Source organism: Bos taurus, chromosome 1 (genome assembly GCF_002263795.3).
Source record: "Bos taurus isolate L1 Dominette 01449 registration number 42190680 breed Hereford chromosome 1, ARS-UCD2.0, whole genome shotgun sequence".
NCBI classification, from domain to species: Eukaryota; Metazoa; Chordata; class Mammalia; order Artiodactyla; family Bovidae; genus Bos; species Bos taurus.
In genome coordinates, this window is record NC_037328.1 from 94,383,088 (window position 1) to 94,405,703 (window position 22,616).

Below are 22,616 nucleotides of genomic sequence, written 5' to 3' on the forward strand. Positions count from 1 at the left end.
TAACAGAAGCAGAAGATATTAAGAAGAGGTGGCAAGAATACACAGAAGAACTGTACAAAAAAGATATTCACGACCCAGATAATCACGACGGTGTGATCACTCACCTAGAGCCAGACATCCTGGAATGTGAAGTCAAGTGGGCCTTAGAAAGCATCACTACGAACAAAGCTAGTGGAGGTGATGGAATTACAGTTGAGCTCTTCCAAATCCTGAAAGATGATGCTGTGAAAGTGCTGCACTCAATGTGCCAGCAAATTTGGAAAACTCAGCAGTGGCCACAGGACTGGAAAAGGTCAGTTTTCATTCCGATCCCAAAGAAAGGCAATGCCAAAGAATGCTCAAACTACCACACAGTTGCACTCATCTCACACGCTAGTAAAGTAATGCTCAAAATTCCAAGCCAGGCTTCAGCAATACGTGAACCATGAACTTCCAGATGTTCAAGCTGGTTTTAGAAAAGGCAGAGGAACCAGAGATCAAATTGCCAACATACACTGGATCATGGAAAAAGCAAGAGAGTTCCAGAAAAACATCTATTTCTGCTTTATTGACTAGGCCAAAGCCTTTGACTATGTGGATCACGATAAACTGTGGAAAATTCTGAAAGAAATGGGAATACCAGACCACCTGACCTGCCTCTTGAGAAACCTATATTCAGGTCAGGAAGCAACAGTTAGAACTGGACATGGAACAACAGACTGGTTCCAAATAGAAAAAGGAATACCTCAAGGCTGTATATTGTCACCCTGTTTATTTAACTTATATGCAGAGTACATCATGAGAAATGCTGGGATGGAAGAAGCACAAGCTGGAATCAAGATTGCCAGGAGAAATATCAATAACCTCTGATATGCTGATGACACCACCCTTATGGCAGAAAGTGAAGAGGAACTCAAAAGCCTCTTGATGAAAGTGAAAGTGGAGAGTGAAAAAGTTGGCTTAAAGCTCAACATTCAGAAAACGAAGATCATGGCATCCGGTCCCATCACTTCATGGGAAATAGATGGGGAAACAGTGGAAACAGTGTCAGGCTTTATTTTGGGGGGCTTCAAAATCACTGCAGATGGTGATTGCAGCCATGAAATTAAAAGACGCTTACTCCTTGGAAGGAAAGTTATGACCAACCTAGATAGCACATTAAAAGGCAGAGACATTACTTTGCCAGCAATGGTCCATCTAGTCAAGGCTATGGTTTTTCTAGTAGTCATATATGGATGTGAGTGTTGGACTGTGAAGAAAGCTGAATGCCGAAGAATTGATGCTTTTGAACTGTGGTGTTGGAGAAGACTCTTGAGAGTCCCTTGGACTGCAAGGAGATCCAACCAGTCCCTTCTAAAGGAGATCAGTCCTGGGTGTTCTTTGGAAGAAATGATGCTAAAGCTGAAACTCTAGTACTTTGGCCACCTCATGTGAAGAGTTGACTCATTGGAAAAGACTCTGATGCTGGGAGTGATTGGTGGCAGGAGGTGAAGGGGACAACAGAGGATGAGATGACTGGATGGCATCACCGACTTGATGGACATGAGTTTGGGTAAACTTCGGGAGTTCGTGATGGACAGGGAGGCCTGGTGTGCTGCAATTCATAGGGTTGCAAAGACTCAGACACAACTGAGCGACTGAACTGATCCCAACTGAAGTAAGAAACTAGCACTAATGATAACTGTTAAGATTCACATTTGTCCTTCTAGGTATGACTGTGACTCATTAATGGTCAGCCAAGGAAAATGCTATCTAAAAAATATAGGATCTAGGTGACATGACAGACCTGGATTTAAAACATAGTTTTAGAACTTATTGTCAAATAAGTTAGTACCCTCTCTTCAGGCAAGTTCCTTACCTGAAAATTAGGAGTAAAATATTTAATAAGATATCATCAATAAAAGACAATATCGAGTGCAATACTATATGAACTTAGCACAATGCCAAACACACAGTCAACACTCAATATCTGCTGGCTATTATAATTACTGTACTAGAGCTGACTTTGTATGTGATAATACATTTACTTTATAATATAAATAATACCTTGAAACAAGCACACTATTAACATTATCTTCATTTTAAAATAGCTATCGTTATGAGCTAAAATTCCTGGGCAAGAAGGAAGATTTATTATATTAATTCATTTCACTCCTGCCATATTTCTAATCTGCTTTGCACATCAGATAGCTGGAGTTTAGGGGTATCCCTGAAAAAAACCCTGAAGGTTAATGTGTATCATTTACATGCTTCAGAGCATAAGCAAATTACTGGCTGGTCAGATCAAGGTGAAACACAGTAGAAGGAACCCACTGTGGCCACACCTCTATTTTAAGGCTACTTGAAAGGGGAAAAAAAAAAAGATTGAAGCATAGCTATTTTAACAAATAGGAGTAGGAGTGATTAATTACTTTTTACTGTCATTCAACAGCATGTCACCCAGGGAGTAACCTCATTTCTCCAATTCCCATAAATTTAATAGAGGTCACATCTTGGCCTACTTGGCTGAAAAGCACTGCTCCTAAAACCCTGATGGTACTTTTAAGTTCAGTGATGTGTGAACATAATTCTCTGCATCTCTCAGCCCCACATACTCTCTCTCTCCCAGGGAGACACTTTAGTAGATCTATGTGGCACTGTGTGGAAAGTTACAAGGGATGAGCTCTCTGATTCATTCCTCTTTCATGTAATAAGATGAGAGAAAATTTAAAACCAGTGGGTGTTATTCTATGGTGTAGAGATTCTTTCTAGTCTGTTAAGAGAGTATAAAAAGATATTTATTAAAATTGAAAACTATTAGTTATGAGACCCTTGCAGCATGAACATTTAGCTTGGTATCTAAAAAGAGACTGTGAAGATCCCATTGACAAATTGGCAGGATAGGATGGTGGTTAGCTCTTGTGCCTAAAGCCCATCCTTCTATATGCATTAATCCACAGGAAGATCATTGCAAAGGTCTGTCAGGCACCAGGTAGGATTTTCAAAAAACAAAGCCTCAAGGAAGAACAGATGATAAAAAGCAGACTATCACCTATATCTACTGCATGCCCAACTCAGAGACACAGGGCCTTTTGCAGCTAGAATGCCAGAAGTTCCCCACTGTGTTCAAGGACTTATTTCTGGGGCTCTCAGTGCTATTTCATCCCTTAATTCCACTACTAGTACTCTCTTTTTATATCTATGCATAAATGTCAATTCTTCAACATTTAGGAAATGGAAATTGATAAGCAATGTTTTATGTCCCCTTGAGATATGAATGAGAAGAGGCAGTAAAAGAAAGAGCAGTGAATTCTAGAGGTTGAAGTTTGTTTTTGTTTTTTTCTCCTTACGATTCTCCAGGCAAAGGAAGTTCTATATGTAAGTTCTAATAGTAGCAAGGTGAGCCGCAAGGAGAACCAAGAAGCAGCCACCAACTCAATCTCTAGTATTTGGTTTGGACCAATCTCTTGTGCAGTCAGGCCTTAGGAAAGATTCTACACGGTAAAAAGAAAGGGAAGCATTCAACTCAGATGGAATACTGAACTCACATTTTCCAACAGAAAAACCACTGGAAGTTTACATGAGAAGTTCTACTGAATGGCTAATAAGGGTGCTAGGTACTAACAGTTAAAAAAAAAAAAGTATTGAACAGAATAATTTAGGACAAGGAGGCTGATGTGGAGGAAAGAGAACTTTCCATCAATTTTAGCCCCTGGGAAAACCACTAGATTTCTTTTGGCATACATTTTTTATTTTTTTTTTAAAACACAGTGTACAAATTTCAAGAGGTTATCATTATAATTCCACATCCCTATACTCTATAAAATGGTCACCAGCACAAGTCTGTTTACCATCCTTATCATGCAGTTGACTTTCTCCCCCCATAGGTTTCAGTATTTGTCAAATGGGACAAACTGTTTTATCTACTTTATGGAGATACTAAAAAGTTACATGTAGTTATATACAAGAAAAAGTCTCAGAAATTATAAGCATTCATTAGTAATGAAGTCTTTAAAGTCTTTCCTATTTTCAATATTGTCCTCTGTATTTCACTGATACTATCACTTATTCTTTACATATTTCTTCTAGTTTAAAATTTATGCTACAATTTAATTCTCAATTTCTTAATAATTCTATTTTCTTCAAATCCCTATCTCACTGTTTCAAAATAACAAATGAATACTACCTTTCCAAATTATCTTATATATTTTGATTCAAGGGAAGATCTTCAGAATTCAACATCAGGCTTTCCAATCTCTTAATCTTTGGCTTTATTCCGTCTATACCACTTTTTTTCTCAAAGGTTTGTCCCATGTAGTAAAGAAGGGTCCCTCAGCATTGAGTTCCTGCAGTCATAACACCTGTACCTTGAAAAAGGCTACCACATAGAGTAGGAGGAAATTCTTTAGACAAGTTCAAATTTGTAGGATGGGGAAAGAAATGCAGAACATGCAAGAACTCCAGGCACCCATGACTGATTTCATAAAAATAAACAAGAGAAAGAGTAAGAGCATAAAAGACAAATGGTAAAGGGTCTGACAAATGGTAAATAACCCACAAATGATGAAATATAAATGACTAACAAATATGCAAAATGGTCTAGTCTTATAAGTAACCAAGAAAAGCAAGTGGTAACATTTTAAAGAATAAGAAGCACACACTTTCTTAAAGAGCTGTTGGCAAAAAAAAAAAAAAAAAATAGGTGGAAATAAAAGCTGTGAATTTTTTTCCTAAGTAAAGCACACAACACACTTCTATATGAGAAAAGCTAAAATAAATGAGTTAAGTATTAATTAAAGATATTAGTTTTTTTTTAAAAAGTACAGAGAAACAAAACAAAATCCCTTAGGAATGTAGAAGGAAAAAATAACAAAGCCAACATAAAAACCAAAGCAATGAATTAGGAAGAAGAATATTAAAGTTAATAAATTAATCTAAGAGTATGTTGGTTTTAAGAAAACAAAGTCAAATCCCTGCAATTCCAATTAAGAAACAGAAAACAGAACTATATAGTACTGAGAGCGAAAAAAAGAATGACACCACTGCTACACAGGCATTTAAGATATTCTAAGAATATAATATTCTTCACTATAATGACAGATTTTAGAGTCTGAATGAAACATAATTTTCTAAGAAAATATAAATGAACAAAATACAAAACATTGAAAACCTACACATAAAAATAATCAAATTTAAAAAAAAAAAGAGGTTAAAAAAGCTGGGCTGAAATTTTTTAAACTATTTCCAAGTGTTCCAGAGTACTGAAAAAGATGGGAATCTTTCCAATTTGTTTTATATGGCCAGCATAAGCCTGACACTAAAGCGTGGTACACATAACTCAAAATAAATTATATATTTGGAAAAAATCTAATTAAATATACACTGCTGCTGCTAAGTCGCTTCAGTCGTGTCCGACTCTGTGCAACCCCAGAGACGCAGCCCACCAGGCTCCCCCGTCCCTAGGATTCTCCAGGCAAGAACACTGGAGTGGGTTGCCATTTCCTTCTCCAATGCAGGAAAGTAAAAAGTGAGAGTGAAGTCATTCAGTCGTGTCTGATTCTCAGTGAGCCCATGGACTGCAGCCTACCAGGCTCCTCTGCCCATGGGATCTTCCAGGCAAAGGCACTGGAGTGGGATCCTATTGCCTTCTCCAAAATATACACTATATGAATAAAATAAATCTATATGAATTAGAATATCTCAATTGTAAAATGAATAAAATTCATGAAGTGTATACATACACATGCCCAATACATATGAGAGCTTTCTTTAATAATCTTTGTTGCCCATATGATTAGCAAAGAATAGATTAAAACGTTGCTAATACCTAGTGTGCATGAGGATATAGGAAAAACAAGAAAGACACTTTGTTGGCAAAAGTATAAGACTTTTCTGGAAAGCACTTTCATGTTGTATATTTTCTAAAATATGCTTTTTGGGATTGTAATGTCTATGCCTGACTTGGCAATTCATGCAATTCATATAATGTAAGAGGACATTAGAACAGATAGAATATGAAAATTTAGAAATGATCAAATGTTGAACAAAGATGTATACATAAGGCTATTCGATGTATATTATTTATGACATTAAGAACTCTCAAGTCTCTGGAGAAATTTCCCACTAGGAAAAATATTAAATCAGGATCTAGTAAAATTATGCAGCCATTGAAAAATGGCATAAATTTATATTTATTAATGCCCAAGATATATTCAAAGAAAGAAACATAATACTATGGATAATGAATAATATCATTATTGCAAATGGAAGGATAAAGATGTAGATAGATGATTGATCAATAGATAGAAAGCTAGGTAAGATGGAGATATCCACACCAATATCTAACATTTAAGAATGGTCATTTTTATATAATGAAATTGTGGATTGTTTTCTCTTCATAATTTCTTAATTATCTAAATTTTTAACAACTTAGTAAAGTTCTTTTCATTATCTGTGGCAAAGAACCAGTTCTTTTCGGTTTTGTCCCAATCTGTTGCAGACTGATATTTTAATAAATAGAGTAAAAAAAAATTACTAGAAAAAATGAAGGGAAATATGACACAAAAATACAAAGCTAGCAAAGAGAGATAAGAAAGCCTCCTTAAGTGAACAATGCAAAGAATAGAGGGAAAATAATAGAATGGGAAAGACTAGATATCTTCAAGAAAATTAAGAGATACCAAAGGAACATTTCATGCAAAGATGGGCACAATAATGGACAGAAACAGCAAAAATGTAACAGAAGCAGAAGAGATTAAGAAGAGGTGGCAAAAATAAATAAATAAAAATAAAATAAAAAAAAAGAAGAGGTGGCAAGAATACACAGAAGAACTGTACAAAAAATATCTTAAAGACTTGGATAATCACAATGGTGTGGTCACTCACCAAAAGCCAGATATCCTAGAGTGTGAAATCAAGTGGGCCTTAGGAAGCATTACTACAAACAAAGCTAGTGGAGGTGGTGGAATTCCAGCTGAGCTATTTCAAACTGTGTAAAATGATGCTATTAAAGTGCTGCACTCAATATGCCAGCAAATTTGGAAAACTCAGCAATGACCATGGGACTGGAAAAGGTCAGTTTTCATTCCAGTTGCAAAGAAGGGCAATGCCAAGGAATGTTTTAACTACCTTATAACTGCACTCGTTTCACATGCTAGCAAGATAATGCTCAAAATTCTTTAAGCTAGTCTTTAGCAGTATGTGAACTAAGAACTTCCAGATGAACAAGCTGTATTTAGGAAAGGCAGAAGAACCAGAGATCAAATTACCAACATTGTTTGGATCACAGAAAAAACAAGAAAATTCCAGAAAAACATCTCCTTCATTGACTACATGAAATCCTTTATCTGTGGGGGTCACAACAAACTGTGGAAAACTCTTGAAGAGATGAGAATATCAGACCACCTTACTGACCTCCTGAGAAACCTGTATGCAGGTCAAGAAGCAACAGTTAGAACTGCACGTGTAACAGTGGACTGGTTCAAAATTGGGAAAGGAGCATGTGAAAGCTGTACACTGTCACCCTGCTTATTTAACTTATATGCAGAGTACATCATGCCAAATGCTGGGCTGATGAATAACAAGTTGGAATCTAGATTGCCAGGAGAAATATCAATAACCTCAGATATGTAGATAATACTACTCTAATGGCAGAAGGCAAAGAGGAACTAAATAGCCTCTTGATGAAGTTGAAAGAGGAGAGTGACAAAGCTGGCTTAAAACTCAACATTTGGAAAACTAAGATCATTGCATCCAGTCCCATCACTTCATGGAAAACAGATGGGGAAAAAATGGAAACAATTGCATAATTTGTTTTCTTGTGCTTAAAAATCATTGCCAACAGTGACTGCAGCCATGAAATTAAAAGACATTTGCTCCTTGGAAGAAAAGATATGAACAACCTAGATAGCATATCAAAAAGCAGAGACATCACTTTGCTAACAAAGATTCATATAGTCAGAGCCATGTTTTTTTCGGTAATCATGTATGGATGTGAGAGTTGGACTATAAAGAAGACTGTGCCCCAAAGAACTGATACTTTCAAATTGTGCTGGAAAAGACTCTTGAGAGTCCTTTGGACTGCAAGGAGATCCAACCAGTCTATTCTAAAGAAAATCAGTCCTGAATATTAATTGGAAGGACTGATGCTGAAGCTGAAACTCCTATACTTTGGCCACCTGATGCAAAGAACTTTTCCAGTGGGAAAAGACCCTGATGCTGGGAAAGCGTGAAGGCAGGAGGAGAAGGGGACAACAGAGGATGAGATGATTGGATCGCATCACCGACTGAATGGACATGAGTTTGAGCAGACTCTGGGAGCTAGGGAAGGATAGGGAAACCTGAAGTGCTGCAGTCCATGAGGTTGCAAAGAGTCGGACATGACTTAGTGACTGAACAACAGCAATTTTATTATAATTCAACAGATACAATATTTCTCTATCAGAGTACTGTGAAAGTTTCTAAATGCTTGCTCTCTGTTTTTGTGCATCAGTAGCTCTTGAAGTGTCACCATGTAGCACTGACGTAGTGATTAAACACACAGACTCCAGGGCCAGACATCTAGGTGTAAATTCAAATTACTAATACTGTAACCTGAGAAGATTACACTCCAAACTTCAGTTTCCTCGTCTGTAAAATGAGTAATGAAAGATATGCACTGAATATTTGTCCCTCCAAAATGCATTTGTTGAAACCTAATCCCATATGGGAGGGATTGGGGGCAGGAGGAGAAGGGGACGACAGAGGATGGGATGGCTGGATGGCATCACTGACTCGATGGACGTGAGTCTCAGTGAATTCCGGGAGTTGGTGATGGACAGGGAGGCCTGGTGTGCTGCGATTCATGGGGTTGCAAAAAGTCGGACATGACTGAGCGACTGATCTGATCTGATCTGAATCCCATATGTGATGGTATTTGGAGGTGGGGACTTTGGGAAGTGATTAGGTGTCTTGAAGGTGGAGCCCTCTTGAAGAGGATTTTTTCCCTTATAAAAGAGACACCCCCCCCCCAAAAAAAAGGAGACTCTGAGTGAGCTCTCTGGTTCTCTTTCTGCTATAAATATTATTTACGTATGGATTTCTCTGTGAACTGAAGTCTTCATTTCTCTGGGATAAGTGCCCAGTGTGTACTTGTTGAGTTGTACAGTAGTCACATGTTTAGTTTATTAAGCAACTGCCATACTGTTTTCATCACTGGCTGTACCATTTTATATTCCCATCAGCAAAGTGTGAGTGATCCAACTCGTCACCATTTTGATGTTATTACTACTTTTTAGCCATTCTACTAGGTGATATCTCACTGTAGTTTTAAATTAAATTTCTTTGATGGCTAATGATGTCAAACAATAAACACATTGAACATCTTTTTATGAGCCTATTCACCATTGGCATGTTCTCTTCAGAGAAAACTCCGTTCATGTCTTTCTCACTTTCCAACTGGATTCTTTTTTTTTTTAACTGTTGAATTTTCAGTGATTTTCCAGGGCAGCTGAGCAAAATATGTTGACTACATTCAATTGGTTAATGATGTTGTGCAAATCATCAGGATCCTTGCTGACTTACTTTCTAATATTTCTATCACTTGCTGAGAGTAAGAATATCAAAATATCCAACTATAATTATAACGTGAGTAATGTTTTAGATTTTAATTAAAAACATAAAAATAAAACTATTTAAAAAGATGGGACTATTAACTACAATTATAATTTATTATAAAAATATGAAAATTATGTTAGGAAATATGCAGGAAATTAATGACAATTAGACGTGGCAATAGAGTTATGGGTAGCTTACTCTCCATCTTTTTTTTTCTTTTGATAATTTCCTGGACAATTAAATAGCTTAAAAAATTTCCAATTGAATGATATATACTGTAATTTGTAGATAATTGATAGCTAAAATAATGCCTCATTTTTAAAGATTTATTGTTCTTTCCTAGATCTGCAAGGATCACTCAAAATTATGTCGAGTATGGTGGGCAAACAGTCATCATACAATATTCTATTAAGTGAGAATCTTTTAGCAAAATCAATCTTACTAATGACGATACTAATTAAAGAAAAATGCGTGGTTGTATTTTTAAGAATGGGACCCATAACATAATATTTAATCTTGGTTTTTTCTGCTATTATTGGGCTTTCTGTTATTTTTATCTGTGTTTTAAAACAAACTTTGAAATTCCATTGTACCACAATTTCTGAAAATAGGTTTGATATTTATTTCTTAAAACAACTTTGAAATACCTTAGAAAAAGGTTTTATAACTTTTTATAAACTTTTAATAACTTTTTATAACTGAAGTATTATCAGGCTATTTTCAGAAAACTATCAAATATATTTTGTAAAGTATGTATTTTTAATTAAAATTTTAGCCTGTGATTTTAATTTACTACTGAAATTTACTATTACATTTTGAAATTTTAATATCCAGTTTCTCATGAAAACAACAACTATACCCATAAGAGTTTTTACTTCATTTTTCCTAAAAAATTATGCTTTTAACTTGTCCATGCTTCTTTTTAAAACAAAAATTTCACACCTAATTTTTGTTTTCTAATTCAAAGTCTTCTCATTAATTTACTATATTAAGTAGTTTAAAAGTTTTATTAACTTGTTTCCATGACTTTTTTCACAAAAAGCTAAAGTGTATAGCTTTAGACAAATGCAACTTGAAATAAGTCACCCTTCCTGCATGCAAATAAATACATCTCATATTAAAGTCCTTCATCTTCTAGAGAATTCACTTGTTAGTCTTCACAAATGACTACCTGAAATTTTAAAATTCAACAAAATATCTGAAATGTCCTTTATAATCCTGATACCTGTACTTTGTCTATATTTTCTATACTTCTACCTTTAACATCAACATATTTGTAACAATTTGCCTTACTGCAAAGCTTATTTCAAAGACACATCACTCTGGCAAACAAATAAGGTAACCTTTGATAAAATCAGAAAGTTCTGTATCTTATAGTACTTGATTGATAAATCACGATCACCACAAATATACAGGCTGCGTGTTTTTCCATTTTAATGTGAACTGAAAAATTATTATTGTCTTTCCTTGCTTACAGTTTGGTTTCATAAAGTATGCACTCTGGAGCATTAAGATTGATCATTTTATTCCTTTTTTGGCCTTGAAACTCATAGAAGTAGAGACTATAGCAAACATTAGATCAGGAGCTTATTTTTCACTTTCTTTCAATGTTCATAAAGTCTTAATGTTATTAAACTTGAAGGTCAGTTTCCTCTTGCCATGTAGAATCTGAATGTCCTTGTGGAAGTTACTACCCTAATGGCCCCTGTATTCATCCTACAAAAAGTATGCCTGAGAAAGGAGCTATATCTGCTCTATCACACCTGATACGAACAAAGAGGAGGAAGGGGCAAAGGACATATACAAGGTGGGGCTTGTTTCTTTTATGTTTAAGATTTTAAACAAACAGGCTTCTCTGTCCCTGGAATTCTCCAGGCAAGAATACTGGAGTGGGTAGCCATTCCCTTCTCCAGGGGATCTTTCTGACCCAGGGATCGAACCTAGGTCTCCTGCATTACAGGTGAATTCTTTGCCGTCTGAGCCACCAGGGAAGCCCAAGATTTTATGTGAAAAAAATCCATGAGGTTTGAGCATTTAAGATTTGGGGGAAATATGCTGATTTAATTTAAAGGATAAAACTCCTCAAGAAAGTCTAGAACTTTAATACAATGATATGCTAACAAATGATACTACATAATTTCTACTTATGTTGTTTTCCACTGACTTTATAAAAAGCTGTGTTATCCAAAAACATTTTTTCTTCCTAAACAACCATTATTTTAGGTATCCCAGGGTCATATAGGATCAAACTGGTAGAAGAGGAGAGTTGCTGTCCAAGCTATCATGTTCAAACTATAACACTTTCTTAAACTGTATTTTAAAGTCTGTTTACAACCACACTGACATTTGTGAGGTCATACTCTCAGGAATAGTTACTAAATCACTGTTAAATACTTTGTCTCTTTTATTATGAATTTTATCAGGTAATCTTTATAAAGCATGGAAACAGCCTTGACTAAGGTCATTTACAAATACTTTGTATCTTCCATAAAAGTCTTTGTTCCCCCAACTTGCCAAATAATTGAGAAATGTATTCTGAGGATACATGGATAGAAGTTGACTCTTTTATGAAGGGCAGTTAGAGGGGGAAAAACCTTTATGTCTGATTCTGTGTACATAGTTGTATGGGATAATGAATACTAGATTATAAAGAGCTCTCATAATAAGAAAAAGATTAAAACATCAATGGAAATAGGCAAGGAATGCAAAAATAGGAATTTACACAGAATTTAAAATAGCCAAAATTTATTAAAAAGACCTATTAAATAAAACCAATTTAATTAGACCAAATTAAAATGTAAGGGTAGTATTTTTTGTCTGACGATTACTAGCAATTAATAAATAATTATTGACTGAATATATGTAGTAAAAAATGTATCCCATCAAATTGGAAAAGACTTTTTAAAATGATATGAATTATTATAGTTGACAGAATATCTAGGTAGTACCAGGTAACTACCAGTTCAAACAAAGGATGTAAAACATCTAGATTTTCCTTCAGCTTATAGTTGTTGGATAAAATTAAGAAGAGAAACACATTTTAGAACAGAATAAACCCATTCTCAACCTATTTGCACTTTAAAAAATAGACAATAATGTTAACATAAATGGCAAGGCAACCTCAACTTAATCTATAAAAGAAAATTAGTTTAAATAACATTTTTTAAAAAACAGGATTTAGAATACAAGAAATCTTACACGGAGATATATACAAATAGGTACTAATCCTCAAATATTACTATCCCTGGTGCGAAAAGCATACAGGAGATAAAAATAGCAAATAGCAATAGCAAATATATAAAAATAGCAAAGAAGCAGATATTCTGACTAAGGTCACTAAGTGGTGGTGGAGTCTGTCCTCCCCCACCAGCCTTGATTCTACGGAACAGTAGAAAACTAAGGGGGAGAAAAAAGTACCAATCTATCCTTGTCATATTATTGATACTTCTTAATATTTGGGGTTCTCTCCCCAAAATTAATTATTTTCTTCCTCTGCAGTTTATCTATGGTGCCCAGAAACCATTGACTTCCTGGAATTTTTATTAAGAATTCCACATTCCTGCCATGTTTTTCAGATACTGTGGCCTCTGCCAATAAATTCTAATGAATTTTCACTTCTTTTCTTTCAATAACATCCTAGAGAATATGATTCAGACTCAAATTAATCACCAATCATGTTAATGGCTCCTAGGAGTTTACTTCCGATACCCTTATTATATTAAATCAAACCTGATAGTGTGCTACATTATTGCTTAGCTGGGTTTTCATAAAAGCACTGGTATTTAATATGATTTATACCTGATTTTCTGTTAATATCTTTGCTTATTGTGTGCTTTATTTTTAAAATAGACATTCTTAGCTAATGACACCCCTTTAAAATATATCATACTTTAAAAATATTTTACAGGAAGCATTTTACAATAAAATGTGTTACTTATAGTCACTTAATAGTGAACAGGAATAAGTTATTTAATTTACAATCAAAATGTTAATATTTTACTTGTTTGGAAAAGTGTGTGTATATATTATGTTTTGTTTATTTAAAAGATCAATTATTTGTCAAGATGATTAGAAAATTTAAAGCACTGTATTTATTTTTCTTTTAAAGCTTTGCAGCAAAGGGGCAGTTCTGGGAAAACCATTTGAAGCATCTGCTGAAGATATAGCTAGTGTGGCAAGTTTCATTGAGACAAAGCTTGTTGCATGCTATCTGCGAATGAGGAAACCCGACCTTGCCCTGAATCATGCGCACAGGTAAAATGAAGGGTTAATAACTGCAAGTAAGTACTATCCATGCAAGCAGAGGGTATAATGTGAGCTTGTAGGATTAACTTAGATTCCATTGAAATGTAATCACAAAATTAAACCATCTCTTTATTACTTAATTTACGTTAAGCTAGACAATCATCCTATCCTCGTCATAGAGATCACAAAGGGCATCTCAAAACCTAAGGAAAGAAATAAACCCATAATTAACTATCATAAAGCGGACAAAATAAAAAGTCAGGCAACTGCAGTAGCAAATGACTACAGGAACAAAGGAGGGATCGAATAAAGTTAAGTAAGGGGTGAGAAGGATGAGAAAGATTTCCAAAACTGACTGAGATACAAAGAATGGTAGAAAGAAATTCCAGCTATGAACCATGAGCAAAGACACCAAAGTTTATGGCTTATTTGGTGATAACATAACTGATTCAAAGGATGTTATGAAGGGGCAAGTGCGACAGCTGTCCAAAGGTATGAATCACCTTTTTATCATTGTCCTTAAAGATTTCGTTTATATATTTCTATCCTCTTCAGAACTCTGTGTTAGCTTTTGGTTTCCTAGAATCCTCAAGGTTACCCAGCCCTATCTCTTTTTCTATAAAAATGTCCTCTCCTATGTCTTGTTCCCTAAAGGCCTTGATCTTATCATGGGCAGTATTCAGTTTAATCTACCGCAAAGATAAAGTGATTATGTTACATCTTTTAAATAGCTCTTTTCTTAGAATTATGACGCCTCTATACCTCCTTGCCTAATTTAGAGCAATTTACCTAAAACTTTAGTCTTGTTCATTCTCTGAGCTCATACATCCTGGATTTCTTTTGGACACAAATAACAAAACTAATAACATGAAAACATAATGCCTTCCCTGTTAATAACCAGTAAGAAACATAACCATCAATTGTATTAAGACTCATTATGTGAGGAGGAGATCTGCCAACATGCTAAAACTCATTTATAACTCTATATCCACAATGATAGAGAAGTTCCATCAGATATTCTTAACAGCTCTATGGAGACCTCAAACTTATAGGCTTAAGTTTGACATCAAGGACCTGCTGACAACAAAATCACTTTGAAATTTCTAAGATAACCTGCTGGAAAGAAACTTTTTGCTTTAAATAAACTGCAGAACCTAAACACAGATTCTCTTTGATACCAAAGAAAATTTGACTCTATATTTTCTGGAAACACCTTATGCAACCATAGTTTCCAAACCCAATATCAGGACATATGGTTACATTGGAAGAATTTCATTTCATTTCCATTTGAAAGGGCCAATATTGGAAATGTAATGTATACTTCAGTATGTTAAAATATTGGAATTTCTGAGCCACTTAGGTGACTTGTAAGCATAATAAAATATTTGAAATTGGGAATAGCCCAGAAAAGCTACAGGCATATGTAAACAATAATGAATTGAGATGCACCTGAAAGTAATTATTTATCACCTTGTCCATGGTTTTCACTACACATATAAAGTGCCTTTAACATTGCCTACATGTTAATCAAAATGTCTCCTGGATATTAGAATGGTTTGATGGATTTTCAAATCATTTTTATAATCATAAAAAAATTTTAAATGGCATGATCATGCCAAAATTCAATTCAGTTTATAAAAATAACTTAATGAACATTAATCAAAATAGTACTATAAGAAACAATAAAATGCTATGGTTCCTAAGGATGCAAGGATTAATTTCAATAGGTTCACTATTTAGACTTTGAAACTTTTGTTTTAAAACTAAGAGTGCCCTTTCAAGTCCTTGAAAATTACTGAGGGGAGGGTATACAATATAAAGATGAAAAGTAAAATGATCTTCCCTATTATGCTAGGATTAACTTCTGTATCCTTTTTATTCTATTGTAAAATAATTTTTGCTTCTAAGTTGAACATTAACTAAGAAATGGAAATCAATAGAGGTTAAATAGTGAATTCATACAATTAATTATGCACTAAGTGAAATAAATCATTTTTCTAGGCTTGTCATATTGCAGAACTACAGAAATCAGTACATATGATTCTAATATTAAAATGTTTTTAAAGATCTCAGATTTTTAAAATAGAATCTGAAACATAAATATATTTCTCAAAATAAATAATCAGGATATTCAGTGTATAAATAGCTTATAACCATTAGTTATACACTGAATGTAGAATCTTTCTTTTGTATTATTACCACACTGTGATGGTTGATACTAATCATGGATCAAAATTAAAAGATTCCTTTTGCATTTATTTGCATTCCTGAAGCATCCTTTCTTTAATTTTATGTAAATTGTGAGGCCTACTGCATATCTTTAGATGTGTTAATACAGAAATTAGCTTGAAAACCATCATGTAGTTTTGCTTTTGATAAAAATAAGTGCATATTGTTTTGTCATGTAGAAGACTACAAGAACCATAACTGTATGGTTTTAGGGTCAACAAAGATACATTTTGAAATTAATTAGCTGAGTATTGCCATTTAAAATATGCTAATAAGTAATACAAAGGCTTTGAAAAAAAGTGGAAGTGTTTGTCATTCAGTCATGTCCAACCCTTTGTGACCTCAAGGACTGTAGCTTGCCATGTTCCTCTGTCCATGGGATTTCCCAGGCAAGAATACCAAAGCAGGTTACAATTCCCTTCTCCAGGTGATCTTCTCCACCAGGGATTGAACCCTGGTCTCCTTCATTGCAGGCAGATTCTTTTACCGTCTGAGACACAGGGAAGACAACAAAGGCTTTAGAAACAACTATTAGTAAGTTTTTCTTTTTTAAATAACATATGCAAAGCACCATATTTCGATGTCATTTTTTTTTTTTAACTTCAAACCAAAGTAATGCCTACACTCGCCAATCGAACATATCAACTCTGTGCTCACTTCATCAAACTACTGTCATTGTTTGTCAGTGGTGTATTGATCATTCCTGAGACTGATTTCTAATTACTGCTATCTTATCAAGAATGGAAATCCTGCTATAACTCTTTCTTCTCATATAATTATATGTTGATGTGTATAATTCTAAAGATTCTAATAACACATATCACCTTTTTTGCCTATTTCCCATCTTTAGACTGATATTGTTTATGCTGTAGAATTTTTTTTTTTGGCCTTTTTAAAAAATTATTTTTTTATTGAAGGATAATTACAGAATTATATTGTTTTCTGTCAAACCTCATATAAATCAGCCATAGGTATACATATATCTCATCCCTTTTGAACTTCCCTCCCATCTCTTTCCCCATCCCACCCCTCTAGGTTGATACAGAGCCCCCATTTGAGTTTCCTTAGCCATACTATGCTGTAGAATTTTGATGCCACTAGGTGGCAGACAAGATGAAGTCGAAAATAGCAAAATGTAGAAAAAAGCCTCTTTTCAAAATTGTTTTATAATTCTCTCATCTATGTTCATTCATTCAACAAATATTTATTGAATGCTAACCAAGAGCCTGTGCTAGGCAGTGGGGTAGCAGTTGTAAACAGGATTGTGTTCTTTGTACACATTAGAAGAGGTAGCAAAGTTTAAAAAACAAGTATCAATAAATATGAGAAAAAAGAGTGTGATAAATGCAACAAAGATAGTAAATATAAGTTCATATTGCAGAAGCAGCATCATTTATTAAATCAGATTCATGGAGTCTGAATCTGACTGCCCAGGTTTTAAATGTGATTCCCCTACTCACCAGTTCATCTGAGTTTAATTCTCCATAAAATTGGGTTATAATAACTGTACCTACTTCACAAACTACATCCCACAAGGTTTTGTGAAAATTAAACAGAAACCTATGGATTCTTTATTCCAGCCATGACAGAGTTACTGGTATAAAAGGACCTGCCTTCCTGCTATAAATAAGTATAAAACTAGGCAAAATATATGAAACAATTCTTTTTAGGCACTGGAAAACGGTCACAGCAGGACTTTGATCCTTGAGAGAAGGGTAGTATACACAGTGGCTACCATGGTTTTCCTGACCAAACTCAGGGAATTAAACTTCAATCTCAATGAGCTGAGGAAACAGAAATTAGAATATCAGTTCAGTTCAGTCACTCGGTCCTGTTCGACTCTTTTCAACCCCATGGACTGCAGCACGCCAGGCTTCCCTGACCGTCACCAACTTCTGGAGCTTGCTCAACTCATGTCCATCGAGTCCGTGATGCACATCCTCTGTTGTCCCCTTCTCCTCCTGCCTTCAATCTTTCCCTGCATCAGGGTCTTTTCCAGTGAGTCAGTTCTTCACATCAAGTGCAAAACTCCAAAGTATTGGAGTTTCAGCTTCAGCATCAGTCTTTCCAATGAATATTCAGGATTGATTTCCTTTAGGATTGACTGGTTGGATCTCCTTGCAGTACAAGAGACTCTCAAGAGTCTTCTCCAACACCACAGTTCAAAAGCATCAATTTCGTACTCAAGTTTCTTTATAGTCCAACTTTCACATCCATACATGACTACTGGAAAAACCATAGCTTTGATGAGATGGACCTTTGTCCGCAAAGTGATGTCTCTGGTTTTTAGTATGCTGTCTAGGTTAGTCATAGCTTTTCTTCCAAGGAGCAAGTGTCTTTTATTTTCATGGCTGCAGTAACCATCTGTAGTGACTTTGGAGCCCAAGAAAACAAAGTATCTTAGAATATCAGATATTAGAATATCAGGCTTCTAAAAAACCCTGTAATTTACAGAGCAGGTGACTGAAGGAGAAATAGATATGTGAGGGGGTTGCAGGTAGAAGACTGCATGAGGATTTGCTGCAGGTTCTTGACCAATATGAAAAGTAAGACTTCATGTAGCAGAGACTGCCTGCTGCAGGACCAAGTAATAAGTGAAAATACCAGAGGACCTGCAATGATAGGAGATACTGAAGAACCAGTGTTAAGAGAGCTCACTGAGTACCTCAGGCATTCAGCTAAAATTCCTGAAAGACAATGCTTTAAGACTTAGGACCATGACCTCCAGAAAGAATCATACCTTAGAATTAAGCTCAAAGGCAAAATTGACCTATCTGAAAAACCACACCTGACAAGAACAAGAGTATTTGCCATTTAACTGCCTGATAAGAAAAAAATTCTACAGGTTTGCAGTGATGATGTCATAGTCTCAATTCCTTAGAAGGTTTTATCCAAAATGTTTAGCATAAAACTAAAAATTACTACACATTCAAAGAAATAGGAAAATGAGACTCATATTTAAGAAAATAAATAGTCCATAGAATCAGACCCCAAGATGACCCACATGTTGGAACTGGTAGCTGCTAAGCTGCTAAGTCGCTTCAGTCGTGTCCAACTCTGTGCGACCCTATAGATGGCAGCCCACCAGGCTCTGCCGTCCCTGGGATTCTCCAGGCAAGAACACTGGAGTGGGTTGCCATTTCCTTCTCCAATGCATGAAAGTGAAAAGTCAAAGTGAAGCTGCTCAGTCGTGCCGACTCTTAGCAACCCCATGGACTGCAGCCTATCAGGCTCCTCCGTCCATGGGATTTTCCAGGCAAGAGTACTGGAGTGGGTTGCCATTGCCTTCTCCAAATTGGTAGAAAACGATTTTAAAGAAGCTGTAAAAAATAGGTTCAAGGATCTTGAGGCAAAGATGGCCATAATAAGTGAAGAACTGAGAATCTCAACACACACAAAAATAGAAACTATAGAAAAGAAACAAATGGAGATTTTACCATGGATTAATGAACTATTAATATCTAAAATAAAAATATACAGATTGACTTTAACATCAGATTGAAGATTTAGTACTAAAGAAAGGTTTAGTGAACTTGAAGACAAATCAATAGCAATTACCCAATATGAACACACAGTATCATTTAAGATATTTCAAAAAATTAACCAGTGCTTCAGTGACTTATTCTCAAACACAGTAACAAGTCATCTACCTACATGGTTTTTCCAGTAGTCATGTATGGATGTGAGAGTTGGACTATAAAGCTGAGAGCCAAAGAATTTTGAACTGTGGTGTTGGAGAAGAGTCTTGAGAGTCTCCTGACTGCAAGGAGATCCAACCAGTCCATCCTAAAGGAAATCAGTCCTGAATATTCATTGGAAGGATTGATGCTGAAGCTGAAACTCCAATACTTTGATCACCTGATGTGAAGAACTGACTCACTGGAAAAGACCCTGATACTGGCAAATATTGAAGGCAGGAGGAGAAGGGTATGACAGAGGATGAGATGGTTGGATGGCATCACTGACTCAATGGACATGAATTTCTGGAAGCTATAGGAGTTGGTGACAGACAGGGAAGCCTGGCGTGCTGCAGGCCGTGGGGTAGTAAAAGAGTCAGACACAACTGAGCGACTGAAATGAACTGAACTGAACTGAGCTACGTGTAACTGTTTCAAAGAGAAAAGAGAGAGGAAAGGGCATTAAAAAGTAGTTATTGGAATTTTTCCAAATTTGGTTTAAAAAAGAGTAAGACACATTTAGCCCCAACTAAAATAAATATAAACAGAACCATATCTAGGAACATCAGAGTTTTGAAAACCCAAGATGGAGAGAAAATATTAAAGGCAGACAAAGGATAACAACACATTATTCACAAAGGACAATGATACAAATAACAGGTAACATTTAATCAGAAATATGGAGGCCAAAATACAATAAAAGAGGAAGCTTAAAGTGCTGAAAGAAAAATGATGTCAAATCAGAATTCAACAAAAAAAATTCTTCAAAATGAGAGTGAGATAAGAACATTTTTATATAAAAGTTTAAAAATTAATGGAGCAGATCTTCACTTTGAAAAATGGTAAGGCATAAGCTGAAATAAATGACAGTAGATTTAAATTTAGATCTACAAAAGGGAATGAAAGCACCAGGAAGTATAAATAAATGAGTAAACTTAAACAATATTTTTCTTCTCAAAATTTATTTAAACATGAATGACTATTTAAGGGAGAAAACAGCATTTTATTATATTATCTAGAGTAAAATTAATAAATAGTAAGATTACATATTTTGATGTGAGATATTTGACTATAATATCACAAAAACCTATGGGAGGAGGCACAAATGGAATTTAAGTACTAAAGTATTTTGTTTTTGTTTCTTTTTTTACATGAGGTAATAATAGTAACTTTTTATAAGAGTTAACAACAGTATTAACTCTTAAGACGCTTGGGTTAAGTTAAAAATGCATGTTATAATCCCTAGAGTATCATTAAAAATATTAAAAGTATAGCTAGGAAACCAATAATGAACTAAGATTATATACTAAACAATATTTAATGAATTGAAAATAAGTCAAGAAAAGAGGAAAAGAAAAACAATGAATTAAACAATAGAAGATAACATCAATACTCTAAGGTTAAACCAAATCATTAGTAATTACATTAAACATATTAAACCAATTGACTAAACATTCCAATTCAGCTCAATTCAGTTCAGTTCAGTCGCTCAGTCATGTCTGGTTCTTTGTGACCCCATATACTGCAGCACTCCAGGCCTCTCTGTCCATCACCAACTCCTGGAGTTTACTCAAACTCATGTCCTTTGAGTCAGTGATGCCATCCAACCATCTCATCCTCTGTTTTCCCCTTCTTGTGCCTTCAGTCTTTCCCAGCATCAGGATCTTTTCAAATGAGTCAGTTCTTTGCATCAGGTGACCAAAGTATTGGAGTTTCAGCTTCAGCATCCAATGAATATTCAGGATTGATTTCCTTTAGGATGGAATGGTTGGATCTCTTTGCAGTCCAGGAGACTCTGAAGACTCTTCTCCAACACCACAGTTTAAAAGTATTGATTCTTTGGCACTCAGATTTCTTTATAATCCAACTTTCACATCCATACATGACTACCACCAAAACCATAGCTTTGACTAGACGGACCTTTGTTGACAAAGTAATGTCTCTGCTTTTTAATATGCTGTCTAGATTGGTCATAACTTTTCTTCCAAGGAGCAACCGTCTTTTAATTTCATGGCTGCAGTCACCATCTGCAGTAACTTTGGACCCCCCAAAAATAAAATCTGTCACTGTTTTCCACTGTTTCCCCATCTATTTGCCATGAAGAGATGGAAGCAGATGCCATGACTTAGTTTTCTGAATGTTGATTTTTAAGCCAACTTTTTCACTCTCCTCTTTCACTTTCATCAAGAGGGTCTTTAGTTCTTCTTCACTTTCTGCCATAAGGTTGGTGTCATCTGCATATCTGAGGTTATTGATATTTCTCCTGGCAATCTTGTATTTTATCCAGTCCAGCATTTTATCATGATGTACTCTGCATATAAGTTAAATAAGCAGGGTGACAATATACAGCCTTGACGTACTCCTTTCCCAATTTGGAACCAGTGTGTTGTTCCATGTCCAGTTCTAACTGTTGCTTCTTGACCTGCATACAGATTTCTCAGGAGGCAGGTCAGGTGGTCTTGTATTCCCATCTCTTTAAGAATTTTACACAGTTTGTGGTGATGCACACAGTCAAATGTTTTTGCATAGTCAATAAAGCAGAAATAGATGTTTTTTTGGAACTCTCCCACTTTTTCAATGATCTAATGGATGTTGGCAATTTCATCTCTGGTTCCTCTGCCTTTTCTAAAACCAGCTTGAACATCTGGAAGTTCACAGTTCACGTGAACCTTGCTGAAGCCTGGCTTGGAGAATTTTGAGCATTACTTTACTAGCGTGTGAGATGAGTGCAATTGTGTGGTAGTTTGAACATTCTTTGGCATTGCCTCTCTTTGGGATTGGAATGAAAACCGACCTTTTCCAGTCCTGTGGCCACTGCTGAGTTTTCCAAATTTGCTGGCATATTGAGTGCAGCACTTTCACAGCATCATCTTTCAGGATTTGAAATAGCTCAACTGGAATTCCATCACCTCC

General features: G+C 35.3%; 1 protein-coding gene across 3 annotated transcripts in view; it reads left to right on the forward strand.

Moving 5' to 3' along the window:
- Nucleotides 1-22,616, forward strand: part of SPATA16 (spermatogenesis associated 16) — a 277,669-nt gene that overhangs the window by 62,893 nt on the left and 192,160 nt on the right. For all 3 annotated transcript variants that reach the window (XM_024995427.2, XM_002684936.7, XM_005201702.5), the window contains one exon: nucleotides 13,661-13,806. In XM_024995427.2, coding sequence (XP_024851195.1) covers nucleotides 13,661-13,806 — 146 coding nt within the window. The remainder of the gene's footprint in view (nucleotides 1-13,660; nucleotides 13,807-22,616) is intronic.